Source organism: Bombina bombina, chromosome 7 (assembly GCF_027579735.1).
Source record: "Bombina bombina isolate aBomBom1 chromosome 7, aBomBom1.pri, whole genome shotgun sequence".
NCBI classification, from domain to species: Eukaryota; Metazoa; Chordata; class Amphibia; order Anura; family Bombinatoridae; genus Bombina; species Bombina bombina.
Window position 1 is genome coordinate 269,229,317 of NC_069505.1, and position 15,239 is coordinate 269,244,555.

Consider the following 15,239-nt stretch of genomic DNA (forward strand, 5'->3'; position numbering starts at 1 on the left):
TATGTATAGACATATAAGTCTTTATATGTGTACATATGTATTTATATGTGTGTGTGTGTGTGTATTTACAGACATATACACATAAATATATAAATACATATGTATATGTATATATATATATATATATATATATATATATATATATATATATATATATATATATATATATATATATGTGTGCATTGGAGTCCTTTGCCGTTAAGTGGATGAAAACATGTAAAGCATATTAATGTAATATTGATATTTAATAAATGTTTTAATTATGTATTTACTGTAAATATTTCACATTCCAATGTTCTGCACATAGCGGAATATGTTCAATGTATTTATAAATGGATATATATATATATATATATATATATATATATATATATATATATATATATATATATATATATACCTATATATAATCGTGTATATAAATAGGTATAGATATATATTTTACCAAAAAAACATCATATATATGTAGAAATATTTTTTCTGAATAAATAGAACATATTCTGCTAAGTGCAGAACAATGGAATGTGAAATATTCATGTTTAGTGCAAATGATAATATGCAATAGGGTTTGCGCAAGAGTGAGATCTTAGGTTTTTTTCCAATTTTATTTCTCCATTGACTTCTAGGGGGAATATGTGAACGCGCACACAATATTCTAACTTCGGATTTTTGCGCTCGTCGGGTTAGCGCAAGAGCAAAAACAGTTTACTTTCAACTCATAATACGAGCGCAACCAGACAAGCTCAAAAATCTCCTAGCGCAATTAATGCTCAAGCGGGAGCATTAATTTGCGCTCCACTGGTAATCTGCACAGTGCACAATACTAAGGCTTGGAAGATACAAAACACAGCGCATCTCTAAGTCAGGGAAGGTTATAAACATAAAAAAGCTAATTTTCAGGGAAGGGGGGGAGTGTCTGCTCTTACTGCTTTCCTAGTCCCTTTCACTGGGTGTCCCAGCCTAACCTCATCAACAGTGATAAACTAGGAGCTTCTAAGTAAGTTTTAAAAAAGTTTTACACTGGATTTTTATATCAGTATCTGTGCATATTCTTCTTTATAGTAGTGTCTATTACATGCAGTTATATGACAATTTGGGGCATATGCAGGCTCGCCAGAAACAGCAGTTATGAAGCAGCGGTCAAAGACCGCTGCTCCATAACCTGTCCGCCTGCTCTGAGCAGGCAGACAGACATCGCCGGAATTCAACCCAATCGGGTTGATTGATACCCCCCTGCTGGCGGATGATTGGCCGCGAGTCTGCAGGGGGCGGCGTTGCACCAGCAGCTCTTGTGAGCTGCTGGTGCAATGCTGAATACGGCGAGCGTATTGCTCGCTATATTCAGCGAGGTCTGGCGGACCTGATCCGCAGTGTTGGATCAGGTCCACCAGACCTTGATAAATATGCCCCTTAGTGTATTCTGTCCCTTTTAAGATTGATATTTACCAGTATGGATAAAATATAAGGAAACAAGAGGTGGAAACTTTTAGATACAACGGTGACTTTTAGAAACATATTTATTTCTTTATACCTGGAGAGTTATAACTTATATGACTGTTGTAGCAAACTAAGTGTATTGAACAAAGGTTTATAGTGACTCGGATTTAAACCCTTTGGCTGCTAAGCCATTTCCCACCTGTGTGCTAAGCTGGTTTGGAGCTTTTTGTTGCAGTTAACGTTTAAACATTTTTATATGTAAAGTTTGTGCGAATAAGAAAAATGATCAAAAACAGCATATTAGAATTTACGATACGGTTTTCAGCAATTAAACAGTTCCAGCCACCTGAGAAATTAAAATGGGGTACACAAAGCACACATTTGCAGAAAGTACACCCCTTGGTGCATCAAATGAGGGGCTACAAGTATTTCTAGCATTAATTTGGGGTGCACAGCAATTAATGAAATGAGTTGCATTGATTTAATAAAATTCTAAGCAAAGATCCATACTCCACTTATTATTATATTGTCTATTTTTGTGCTAGCAATACTTGTAGCCCCTCATTTGATGCGCCAAATGGTGTACTTTCCAAAAATGTGTACTTTATTTAATGTATCTTAATTTCCCAGGTGGCTACAGCTGTCTGATTGCAGACATAACCCGGTAAAGTTGAAAGACAATTTTTTATTATTATTCTCTTTACAAAATAGATATTTTTAAAGGAATTGTCACTAGAAAATATCTAATTTTTATTGCAAAAAATAAGCTTCTTTGAAGAAAAAAAATACAGAAGTTTTGAAAGATGGAAAGAGCTGCGTATAGAGGGTGTTTTACTCATCTTCCACGCACCCTAAAAGACTGATTATAAAAATAGATATATATTGTTTTAAATAGCATTCCTCTATCATTTATTAATTTGTAACCGCATCATGCAGGTGATCATGGGATTTGACGTGCAGTCACTAGAGGCAGGTGAGGCAGGGCTTCACCTCTCATATGGGCAAAAATATATTTTTTTTATTGGGTTTAAAAAAAAAAAAAAAAATATTGCAATTTTTCCCCCCCAGCATTTTTTCCCCCACAGCTACATGTTGTGCAATGGAGAGGCACAAGCAGGTCTGCCGGCTGCTGCCCTCCATTACACAGCATCCTGCGCCACCTACTGGATGAAAGTGGTTAAGATCATTGCATGGCCCATAAGTGCTTATTTGAGGCAGGCCTCTTTGGGGCTGACCCAATCCAATGAGAGGCATCAGTCAGGGGAATTTAGGGTTGGGGCTGGATGTTAAATCATATAAAACAAAACAAAAACGGAAAAAAACTACTTTCATTTATTTTGTTGCTGCCCTGTGCAGATGCCAGCTTTGCTTTAATAAAAAAGAGAGTTCTATACTTCCCCTCCAAGTGCAGTGGAATGTGCCGCTGTCACTGCCTTACAGAGCAGGAAGAGATGCAGAGAGCAGTGTTTTAGCCACATTTTATTGAAGTAAGTGCTGCAACCTTAGATTTTGCTGAAAGTGATTCTGTTAGTGAAAATGATAATTTAATGAATGTTGCTTAGTGTTTTTTGTTTTTTTACCCTTTTACAGCAGTTTAAAGTGAAGGTAAAGTTTTCAGAGTTGGAACACATCAAAGCATTTGTTAATCCTTAGATAAGTTAATTGCTAACTTTTTTTCTCTATATCATTTATGCTTTGCAAAATATAAAGATTTATAATTCCCTACCGTTTCCATTATCGACTCCTCCCAAACCCTATTTCCTGCTTTTCTGATCTTTGACGTATAGAGCGGTCCCACCCGCTCTATACATTTCTCTAAAGCATGTTCACGACATCCCTCTCTACCGCGCATGCGCTAACCGGCAAACCCCTTCTGAATTGCGCATGCGTTAAATGACTGTAAACACATTTATAATAATGCCCAAAATATTACTTTAGCTGCTATAAGTAAAGGCAGCTGAGTGATAAAGTACGGTGACAGTTAGAAGTCAGTCCGTTAGGATCATGCATATAATTGTGCCGCTTAAATTGACAAACAGTTCAAACCAGCTCCACTAGCCCTGTGCCCCCTTACCACACTTCCGACAAACAGCAATATCTGTTTACTTCATGTGTCTGTGGTATTTCTACGAGGCTGGCGTCCCTGTGGAGCTGGAAACTCTACTCTTCCTCTTTTTGGGGGGGGGTGTCCGTCTTGGCCAATCTCCAGTCAATGTGGCAACGTGGTTATGATCCTGCTCCAATCACATTGCAGGTTACTGGTTTCATCTGGTGGCTCAGCTGATTCCAAGCAGGTACACAAAGAAAATGTTTGCCAGGGAAAGGATATATTACAACTCACTCTTTATTAGCATCTTTAAAATTGCACAGTCTTTGGAGTACTGCAACAGAGTAAAGAAATCACACAAGCACACTGGCGTAGCACAGAACGGCTTACGTGTTTCGGCTTAAACAGCCGTAGTCATAGCCTGATTTCTTTATTCTGTTGCAGTACTCCAAAGACTGTGGAATTTTAAAGATGCTAATAAAGACTGAGTTTTAATATATCCTTTATCTGGCAAACATTTTCTTTGTGTACCTGCTTGGAATCAGCTGAGCTGCCAGATGAAACCGGGTAAAAGTAATTTCCTCACCGCTTGTAGCCGTCCGTATTGTCTGTAGGAAGCCTAGTTCGTATTATGTTAATTTAAAGATAATAACATTACGCATGCGCGAATCTGGAGCGCGCGTGGATTCAGAGATGAGTAAAGAAAAAATATAGTGCATGCGCATATAGTAAAGGAGGCGAATGACGTTGATTGACGGCCACCTAACGGCCAGATTTTCAATAGGCTAATATAAAAACGTGATCCACACAGGAAAAAAAAATTTGGGTTGAATTTGCAGACCATCAAACAGTGAGTAAAAAAGGGTATAACTTTATTTACACTCAGAATTAAAAAAAATGATGAATTAAACTCATATTCATTTTCAGGAAAGCATATTATTCTGGATAGAGATGAAGGTAACTTTACCTTCACTTTAAGGATCGTTTTTGTATTTTGTTAACTCAGACTTTACACCCACTACTTTAGCAGCTTGCCTCTGTACTCCACACTAGCTTATAGTCTCACTCTCTGACTTATTAAAGTTACCTTAGCAGCTTGCCTCTGTACTGCACACTAGTTTATAGTCTCAATAGCTTGCCTCTGTACTGCACACTAGTTTATAGTCTCACTCTCTTTCTGACTTATTAATGTTACCTTAGCAGCTTGCCTCTATACTGCACACTAGTTTATAGTCTCACTCTCTTTCTGACTTATTAATGTTACCTTAGCAGCTTGCCTCTATACTGCACACTAGTTTATAGTCTCACTCTCTTTCTGACTTATTAATGTTACCTTAGCAGCTTGCCTCTATACTGCACACTAGTATAGTCTCACTCTCTCACCGACTTATTAATGTTACCTTAGCAGCTTGCCTCTGTACTGCACACTAGTTTATAGTCTCACTCTCTTACTGACTTATTATGCAGCTTGCCTCTGTACTGCACACTAGTATAGTCTCACTCTCTTGCTGAACTTATTAATGTTACCTTAGCAGCTTGCCTCTGTACACCACACTAGTTTATAGTCTCACTCTCTTTCTGACTTATTAATGTTACCTTAGCAGCTTGCCTCTGTACTGCACACTAGTTTATAGTCTCACTCTCTTTCTGACTTATTAATGTTACCTTAGCAGCTTGTCTCTGTACTGCACACTAGTATATAGGCTCACTCTCTTACTGATTTATTAATGTTACCTTAGCAGCTTGCCTCTGTACTGCACACTAGTTTATAGTCTCTCTCTTACTGACTTATTAATGTTACCTTAGCAGCTTGCCTCTGTACTGCACACTAGTTTATAGTCTCACTCTCTTACTGACTTATTAATGTTACCTTAGCAGCTTGCCTCTGTACTGCACACTAGTTTATAGCTTCACTCTTATTAATGTTACCTTAGCAGATTGCCTCTGTACTGCACACTAGTATATAGTCTCATCACTCTCTTACTGATTTATTAATGATACCATAGCAGCTTGCCTCTGTACTGCACACTAGTTTATAGTCTCACGCTCTTTCTGACTTATTAATGTTACCTTAGCAGCTTGTCTCTGTACTGCACACTAGTTTATAGTCTCACTCTCTTTCTGACTTATTAATGTTACCTTAGCAGCTTGTCTCTGTACTGCACACTAGTTTATAGTCTCACGCTCTTTCTGACTTATTAATGTTACCTTAGCAGCTTGCCTCTGTACTGCACACTAGTTTATAGTCTCACTCTCTTTCTGACTTATTAATGTTACCTTAGCAGCTTGCCTCTGTACTGCACACTAGTTTATAGCTTCACTCTTATTAATGTTACCTTAGCAGATTGCCTCTGTACTGCACACTAGTATATAGGCTCACTCTCTTACTGATTTATTAATGTTACCTTAGCAGCTTGCCTCTGTACTGCACACTAGTTTATAGTCTCACTCTCTTTCTGACTTATTAATGTTACCTTAGCAGCTTGCCTCTATACTGCACACTAGTTTATAGTCTCACTCTCTTTCTGACTTATTAACGTTACCTTAGCAGCTTGTCTCTGTACTGCACACTAGTTTATAGCTTCACTCTTATTAATGTTACCTTAGCAGATTGCCTCTGTACTGCACACTAGTATATAGGCTCACTCTCTTACTGATTTATTAATGTTACCTTAGCAGCTTGCCTCTGTACTGCACACTAGTTTATAGTCTCACTCTCTTTCTGACTTATTAATGTTACCTTAGCAGCGTGCCTCTGTACTGCACACTAGTTTATAGTCTCACTCTTTCTGACTTATTAATGTTACCTTAGCAGCTTGCCTCTGTACTGCACACTAGTTTATAGCTTCACTCTTATTAATGTTACCTTAGCAGCTTGCCTCTGTACTGCACACTAGTTTATAGTCTCACTCTCTTTCTGACTTATTAATGTTTCCTTAGCAGCTTGCCTCTGTACTGCACACTAGTTTATAGCTTCACTCTTATTAATGTTACCTTAGCAGTTTGCCTCTGTACTGCACACTAGTTTATAGTCTCACGCTCTTTCTGACTTATTAATGTTACCTTAGCAGCTTGCCTCTGTACTGCACACTAGTTTATAGTCTCACTCTCTTTCTGACTTATTAATGTTACCTTAGCAGCTTGTCTCTGTACTGCACACTAGTTTATAGTCTCACGCTCTTTCTGACTTATTAATGTTACCTTAGCAGCTTGCCTCTGTACTGCATACTAGTTTATAGTCTCACTCTCTTTCTGACTTATTAATGTTACCTTAGCAGCTTGCCTCTGTACTGCACACTAGTTTATAGTCTCACTCTCTTTCTGACTTATTAATGTTACCTTAGCAGCTTGCCTCTGTACTGAACACTAGTTTATAGTCTCACTCTCTTTCTGACTTATTAATGTTACCTTAGCAGCTTGCCTCTGTACTGCACACTAGTTTATAGTCTCACTCTCTTTCTGACTTATTAATGTTACCTTAGCAGCTTGCCTCTGTACTGCACACTAGTTTATAGCTTCACTCTTATTAATGTTACCTTAGCAGATTGCCTCTGTACTGCACACTAGTATATAGGCTCACTCTCTTACTGATTTATTAATGTTACCTTAGCAGCTTGCCTCTGTACTGCACACTAGTTTATAGTCTCACGCTCTTTCTGATTTATTAATGTTACCTTAGCAGCTTGCCTCTGTACTGCACACTAGTTTATAGTCTCACTCTCTTTCTGACTTATTAACGTTACCTTAGCAGCTTGTCTCTGTACTGCACACTAGTTTATAGTCTCACTCTCTTTCTGACTTATTAATGTTACCTTAGCAGCTTGCCTCTGTACTGCACACTAGTTTATAGCTTCACTCTTATTAATGTTACCTTAGCAGATTGCCTCTGTACTGCACACTAGTATATAGGCTCACTCTCTTACTGATTTATTAATGTTACCTTAGCAGCTTGCCTCTGTACTGCACACTAGTTTATAGTCTCACTCTCTTTCTGACTTATTAATGTTACCTTAGCAGCTTGCCTCTGTACTGCACACTAGTTTATAGTCTCACTCTTTCTGACTTATTAATGTTACCTTAGCAGCTTGCCTCTGTACTGCACACTAGTTTATAGCTTCACTCTTATTAATGTTACCTTAGCAGCTTGCCTCTGTACTGCACACTAGTTTATAGTCTCACTCTCTTTCTGACTTATTAATGTTACCTTAGCAGCTTGCCTCTGTACTGCACACTAGTTTATAGTCTCACTCTCTTTCTGACTTATTAATGTTACCTTAGCAGCTTGCCTCTGTACTGCACACTAGTTTATAGTCTCACTCTTATTAATGTTACCTTAGCAGATTGCCTCTGTACTGCACACTAGTATATAGGCTCACTCTCTTACTGATTTATTAATGTTACCTTAGCAGCTTGCCTCTGTACTGCACACTAGTTTATAGTCTCACACTCTTTCTGACTTATTAATGTTACCTTACCAGCTTGCCTCTGTACTGCACACTAGTTTATAGTCTCACACTCTTTCTGACTTATTAATGTTACCTTAGCAGCTTGTCTCTGTACTGCACACTAGTTTATAGTCTCACGCTCTTTCTGACTTATTAATGTTACCTTAGCAGCTTGCCTCTGTACTGCACACTAGTTTATAGCTTCACTCTTATTAATGTTACCTTAGCAGCTTGCCTCTGTACTGCACACTAGTTTATAGTCTCACTCTCTTTCTGACTTATTAATGTTACCTTAGCAGCTTGCCTCTGTACTGCACACTAGTTTATAGTCTCACTCTTTCTGACTTATTAATGTTACCTTAGCAGCTTGCCTCTGTACTGCACACTAGTTTATAGCTTCACTCTTATTAATGTTACCTTAGCAGTTTGCCTCTGTACTGCACACTAGTTTATAGTCTCACGCTCTTTCTGACTTATTAATGTTACCTTAGCAGCTTGCCTCTGTACTGCACACTAGTTTATAGTCTCACTCTCTTTCTGACTTATTAATGTTACCTTAGCAGCTTGTCTCTGTACTGCACACTAGTTTATAGTCTCACTCTCTTTCTGACTTATTAATGTTACCTTAGCAGCTTGTCTCTGTACTGCACACTAGTTTATAGCTTCACTCTTATTAATGTTACCTTAGCAGATTGCCTCTGTACTGCACACTAGTATATAGGCTCACTCTCTTACTGATTTATTAATGTTACCTTAGCAGCTTGCCTCTGTACTGCACACTAGTTTATAGTCTCACTCTCTTTCTGACTTATTAATGTTACCTTAGCAACTTGCCTCTGTACTGCACACTAGTTTATAGCTTCACTCTTATTAATGTTACCTTAGCAGATTGCCTCTGTACTGCACACTAGTATATAGGCTCACTCTCTTACTGATTTATTAATGTTACCTTAGCAGCTTGCCTCTGTACTGCACACTAGTTTATAGTCTCACGCTCTTTCTGACTTATTAATGTTACCTTAGCAGCTTGCCTCTGTACTGCACACTAGTTTATAGTCTCACTCTCTTTCTGACTTATTAATGTTACCTTAGCAGCTTGCCTCTGTACTGCACACTAGTTTATAGTCTCACTCTTTCTGACTTATTAATGTTACCTTAGCAGCTTGCCTCTGTACTGCACACTAGTTTATAGCTTCACTCTTATTAATGTTACCTTAGCAGATTGCCTCTGTACTGCACACTAGCATATAGGCTCACTCTCTTACTGACTTATTAATGTTACCTAAGCAGCTTGCCTCTATACTGCACACTAGTTTATAGCTTCACTCTCTTACTAAACTTATTAATTTTACCTTAGCAGATTGCTTCTGTACTCCACACTAGCATATAGGCTCACTCTCTTACTGATTTATTAATGTTACCTTAGCAGCTTGCCTCTGTACTGCACACTAGAATATAGTCTCATCACTCTCTTACTGACTTATTAATGTTACCTTAGCAGCTTGCCTCTGTACTCCACACTAGTTTATAGTCTCATCACTCTATTACTGACTTATGAACTCTCTGTACCTCTACAACTGTGTTTAATACAAATATAATATTGGTCCATATTGTAAAAGGGAATTCGACATTTCTCAGCTAGGTGATCACTGCCGTAACTTTGTTACCACAGTGATCATTTAGATATAATACTTAAACCAATATTTATTTTCAAAAATAATCAAGTTTATTTTTAGAACATGTATTTTGGGTGTCTCTACTCAATTTTGATCTTTATTTATGTGCCTTTAGAAACCCCAAAATCCTTTTTAATTTAATTTTTTTATTTTTCTACTGTACACCCCCAATACTTATACCATTGGAAAGGGTAGAAATACAGGCATCTAAGCAGCATGCCCCCATATCCCTATAACTGACAATTGTCAGTTTTAAATAAAGTTGCACAGTGACATCATTGCGTCATTGCGTGTGATGTCACTGCGCAAAATGTGAAGCCCCGGCGATGCCTGTCACTATACAGGCCAGATAGCCGGGGTGGAAGTGGATGGAGGTCCCCAGAACTCCACAAAGGTGGGGGAGTGCCAGTCACAGCTCTGAGCCGTCGTTAGCACCTGAGAGGGAAACTTTGCGACGGCTCAGAGCTGTCGTTAGCACAACTCTGAATATTTTACTACTCACATTTTTTACTGCTCATATATTTTATTACTGATTTTTTTTTTATTGTAGTGAACATATATATTCTTAAAAAGTTATTTTACCAATTTTAAACAGATTTTCAAAAAGCACCAGCTCAGTATCACTTGAGCGCTAAGTATTGCAATAGATATCATACCAAGGCTGCATGATGAAGTGCAATAATACAGGCAGTATGCATTGCACGCCAGCATGTTATCCAGACAGTAAAGCCGAAATTATACTTTCATGACTCAGATAGAACACACAATTTTAAACAACTTCCCAATTTACTTCTTATATCAAATTTACTGTGTTTTCTTGATATCCTTTGTTAAAGAGAATACCTTGGTAGGCTCAGGAGCTGCAATGCACTACTGGGAACTAGCTGGTAATTTGTGGCTACACATATGACTCTTGTCATTGGCTCACCAGAAATGTTCAGCACCAGAAGTGCATTCCTGCTTGTGAGCCTAATCTTTAACAAAGGATACCAAGTAAATGAAGCAAATTGGCGAAATGCTAATAGAAGTAAATTGGAAAGATTTTTTAAATTGCATGCTCTATATGAATCAATTAACTGCCCCTTTTACACAAAAAATAATTTGCAGTTTTGCACTTGACTTGTAAAGTTCCCCTTTATGTAAAATTAATTTGGTTAAATGTCCCTTTAAATATTTACCACTTAAAAGGTGTTGGTTTGTGAGCTACAATTGCTATTAACAAGCAGGATTCAACTAGAATGATGAAATGTACTGAAAATACGCAAACCCATATTCCACAGAACTAGAGAATATCACAACGCACAATTTAAAGATCACTATAATGTACAAATTAGAGAAAGCTCATGACTTTTTCATCCATATCTTTTTGCCTTGAAGATTTAAAGATACAGTGTATTGTAACATGTCCTTCCCTTTAATGTGTTCACAAGGATCCATTTTACCTGCTGGAATGCATTCAATACCTTACTTATAGCGCCTTTAGCTTTATTTTGGAAGTTAAAATAGCAGAGTTTGAGTGTTAAAAAACACTACTTATACTCAAAATATAAATACTTTTCTATTCTCAAGAGAAAAGTTATGTAACCAGATTCAGCAGCAGCCCATTGGGGGAAGGCATAGACAGGTACTAAAATGTTACTTTTCAATAAAGTATCAACCTTTATGTATAGACACAGAGATAAGATAAGGACTTGTGTGTGTATAGAGAAATAGATATACGTATGTATGCTCTTTTTGCAATTTTAGCCCATTTATATTGCTTGTGTTTTCAATTAGCAAAAACATCTATTTCATATAAAAAGATAAACCTAAAGGAGAAATTACACATACAATTTATACTCTGCAGCTGGTATAACAAGTCATTAGAAACACATTCAAGAGAAACCATTCATCCCACGTTTCCAATTTTTATAAACTTAAAGTGATAGTAAATCCTAGCATTTCAAAAATGCTAGGACTTACCAGTGCTATAAATGAAAATGACTTTTTGTCACGCAGTATAAAAATTTAGACAGAACGTCCCTTTATTTGGACGCAAGCTTCTGCCTAAACTGAGCACCTCTGTCCGCCCTCAGCAATTTCGACAAAAGTAATTTTCGTTCACTGAGATGACGTTTCCACCTTTTAGTAATTAGCCGTGTTATCCATACAGCATATGGCAAGCACAGCTATTGGCTAAGAGGTGGAAACATCACCTCATTGGAAAAAACAAAACAAAAAACTTTTGCCAAATAAAGGTACTTACTGTCTGAATTTTTTATACTTAAAGGGATACTAAACCCAATTTTTTTTCTTTCATGATTCAGATAGAGCATGCAATTTTAAGTGAATTTCTAAATGACTCCTATTATCAATTTTTCTTCTTTCTCTTGCTATCTTTATTTAAAAAGCAGGAATGGAAAGCTTAGGAGCCGGCCCATTTTAGGTTTAGCACCCTGAATAGCGCTTGTTTATTGGTGGCTACATTTAGTAACCAATAAGCAAGCTTAACCGATGTACTGAACCAAATATGGGCCGACTCCTAAGCTTACATTCTTGCTTCTTAGATTCTTGCACCTGGGCCCTGTGGTTTCTAGTTACGCCTATGATTCTGTGCCCTTTTAAAAGGATTTAGAAAATCTTGATGCAAAATACTTCCAGCTTGTCACTTCCTTTGTACTGCTTATTAAAGGAAACATCTTGACAGTACAGGTTTGAAAGGTTTACAGGTATATAAATAGCACCTAATCTGTGCATTCTAAACATGACAGGTTCTATCTGTAGACGCTAGAAGATTAAATCATTACAGCTAATAAAATTAATTACAACTTGAAAGATAATGCAGTTACATGAAATCTATTTGGCTGATAGTTGAGGGCAGATTGGTAATACGTACTGTTTCGTTTGCCCTCCTCGTCACCATCCTCTTCGTTCTCAGGGTCAATGTCTTCAGCTTGAGTGATCCAGTCTAGATAACCCTTTAGGTCCTCTTCAAGCTGCTGTTTTTCACGTAATTTCTGGAAGTCTCCTCGAGCTTTTGCCTTTTCTCTCTCCTTGGAGAATTCACTGCGTAGTTTCAAGAAAGCAAGGACAATGATAAATAATGAACAATTAATGACATATATACAAACAGACATACAGATCCACGTTGTGAAAATAAGCAAGACAGAAAATATGTAAAGTCAAATGTTATATCCATGCAAAGAAATTATATTTACTTCATTTAAATATAGTTTAGAATTTTAACTTAAATTAGTGAGTAACACATGGCTACAGCAGCCAATATTATGATAGCATTATCATTACACAATATTCTTTGAAAATCTAAACTATTATTTGCTCTAATGTTAAAATTCAACATTCTATACTTTATAAATCTGTTCTTGCACACTCTGTCTTTTTTTATCCCCAGATATATATCACAATAGTCTTAAAGGAAAACTGAAGTAAAAAATAAACCTCTATGATTCAGAAAGAGCATGCAATTGTGATCAACTTTCTAATTCAGTTCCATTATGAAACTCTGCACATTCTTTTTATATGCACACTTTCTGAGTCAACAGCTCCTACTGAGCATGTGCAAAAATTCACATAAAGCATTGTGTGGCTGATGGATGTCACATGATGCAGGGCAAAGGAGAATAGAACTAACTTTGAAATATGTCAGAAAAAATCTACTATTTTTCTGCATTATCTTGTTAAGCATTTGTTGATTATGCAATTCTACCATAATGGTCCTTTATTGCCTGTCTCTCTCAATCTCATGTTCCTTATATTTTCAAATTGAATAATGCCATTGTTAACACTGGCTACTTTGTTGGTTACAAACCTAATAAGATCGTGAACTCATTGTTCCAGTAAAATATTTAATAAGGCATGATAAAAAAACAAAAAAAAACCAATGCATTATGGAATTATTATAGATTTTCCCTGCCTTAATGGGATGGTAGGAGGGCTTTAAAGTCAAAATTAAACTTCTGTGATTCAGATACAGCATAGAATTTTAAACAACTTTCCAATTTACTTCTATTATCAAATTTGCTTTGTTTTCTTGGTATCCTTTGTTGAAGAGAAAAACTTGGTACACTTATAGGAGCTTAGGAGTATGTATGTGTCTTTAGCAATATATGGCAGCACTGCTACAAGATGGCTAAAGACATGTGCACACTCCTGAGATCATCTAGGATCACTCTTTAACAAAGGATACCAAAAGAACTAAACTAAATTGATAACAGACGTACATTGGGAAGTTGTTTAAAATGTTATTTTCTATCCAAACAATGCATGTTTCATCTGGACTTTATTGCCTCTTTAATTTAAATTTACCATTTAAAATTGTGCCTTTTCACTTGCCCTGGAGTGCCGGTGAGTAGTGCAAAAATGTCATGTTCTAAAAAATTGGAGCATGTAATACACTAGTGTCCCTTTAACAAGAGAGAGAGAGAAAAGATCGAAAGAGAGAGATGAGAGATAAATAAAGAGGAGAGAGAGAGAGTAAACAGCAACTTAAAAAAATGATATTTGAAAATCCCCACTTTTACACGCAACAAAGAAAAAAACTGAAATGAACACCAGAAAAAAAAAAAAAGAAGAGATGTGGACAGAATTGCTCACTTCCCTTCAAGTACTGCCCCCTCCTCCTCCTAGTGATATCCAGTTAAATAGGTGGCCCAGGTAAATGGGAGGGAGTCTGGTAAACATTACCCAGGGAATGCTTACCAGACTACCAAAGCAGTAGACAAAAATTTGGATGGGAAAATTAACAACCAAACAGCAAGGAATAACGCAACAAAAGTAATAATTGTATTGAATGCAAAACAGAAGACGGAATTTTGCGACCAACCCAGCAAAGGCTGATTGGCGCACATCAAGCTTTTAATGTGAAATAAAGGTTTGAAGATACTTCCAGACAGCGGGCTGACAAAGTTGTTCTGGTGTAGCATCTTCTTCAAAAGCCCATAAGGCTGTGACTTCCCTAGTTGAGTGTGCCCCAAGCCCATCTAGAACCTGCTCATCCTTTTGCTTATATAATCTGGAGATAGCCTGAACAATCCAAGAGAGTTGATTTTGCAGGAGCCTGACCCAGGACCTTTAGGGATGATAAAAAGACAATCTCTCTTGCAAATTACTTGCATCCGCTTAATATAAATGTGAAAGCAACAGACTAAATCAAGGTGATACAGAGGCTTCCCTTGACTCCTATGTTTTTTTTTTAGGAAAGAAGGATGGCAGCACAACATCTTGACTTCTAAGAAAATCAGACACATCCTTAGGCAGAAATTCATCAACAGTTTGCAAAATTGCTTTATCTTGATGGAAAACAAGAAAAGGTTGCTTAACAGAAAATGCCTGAAATTCTGACACACGTCTTGCTGAAGTGATGGCAACAAGAAAAGGCTAGAAACCAGATGGAAACTTCACATAGATGCTCAAAGGTAGTATCCATAAGAACTTCCAGAGCCAAGGGAAGATCCCAGGATGGAATTGTTGATCTTTAATTTGCAAGGATATGGGACGAGGCCTGAAAATATTGAATCATCAAGGGGTCTTGTGCCCATTTCTTTCTGGAAATGCCTGAAATTGCAGAAATGTCAAACCTTCAAAGCCAGAGCCCTAAGACCTTTTAAAAAAAATATATCATGTAGAAGATCCAAT

The 15,239-nt window shown here is 37.1% G+C and overlaps 1 protein-coding gene across 1 annotated transcript in view; it reads right to left on the bottom strand.

The window, feature by feature from the left end:
* The window catches only part of CACNA1D (calcium voltage-gated channel subunit alpha1 D), a 764,995-nt gene that overhangs the window by 357,821 nt on the left and 391,935 nt on the right, over nt 1–15,239 (bottom strand). Inside the window, 1 exon segment of the mRNA XM_053689359.1 lies at nt 12,481–12,650. Coding sequence (XP_053545334.1) covers nt 12,481–12,650 — 170 coding nt within the window.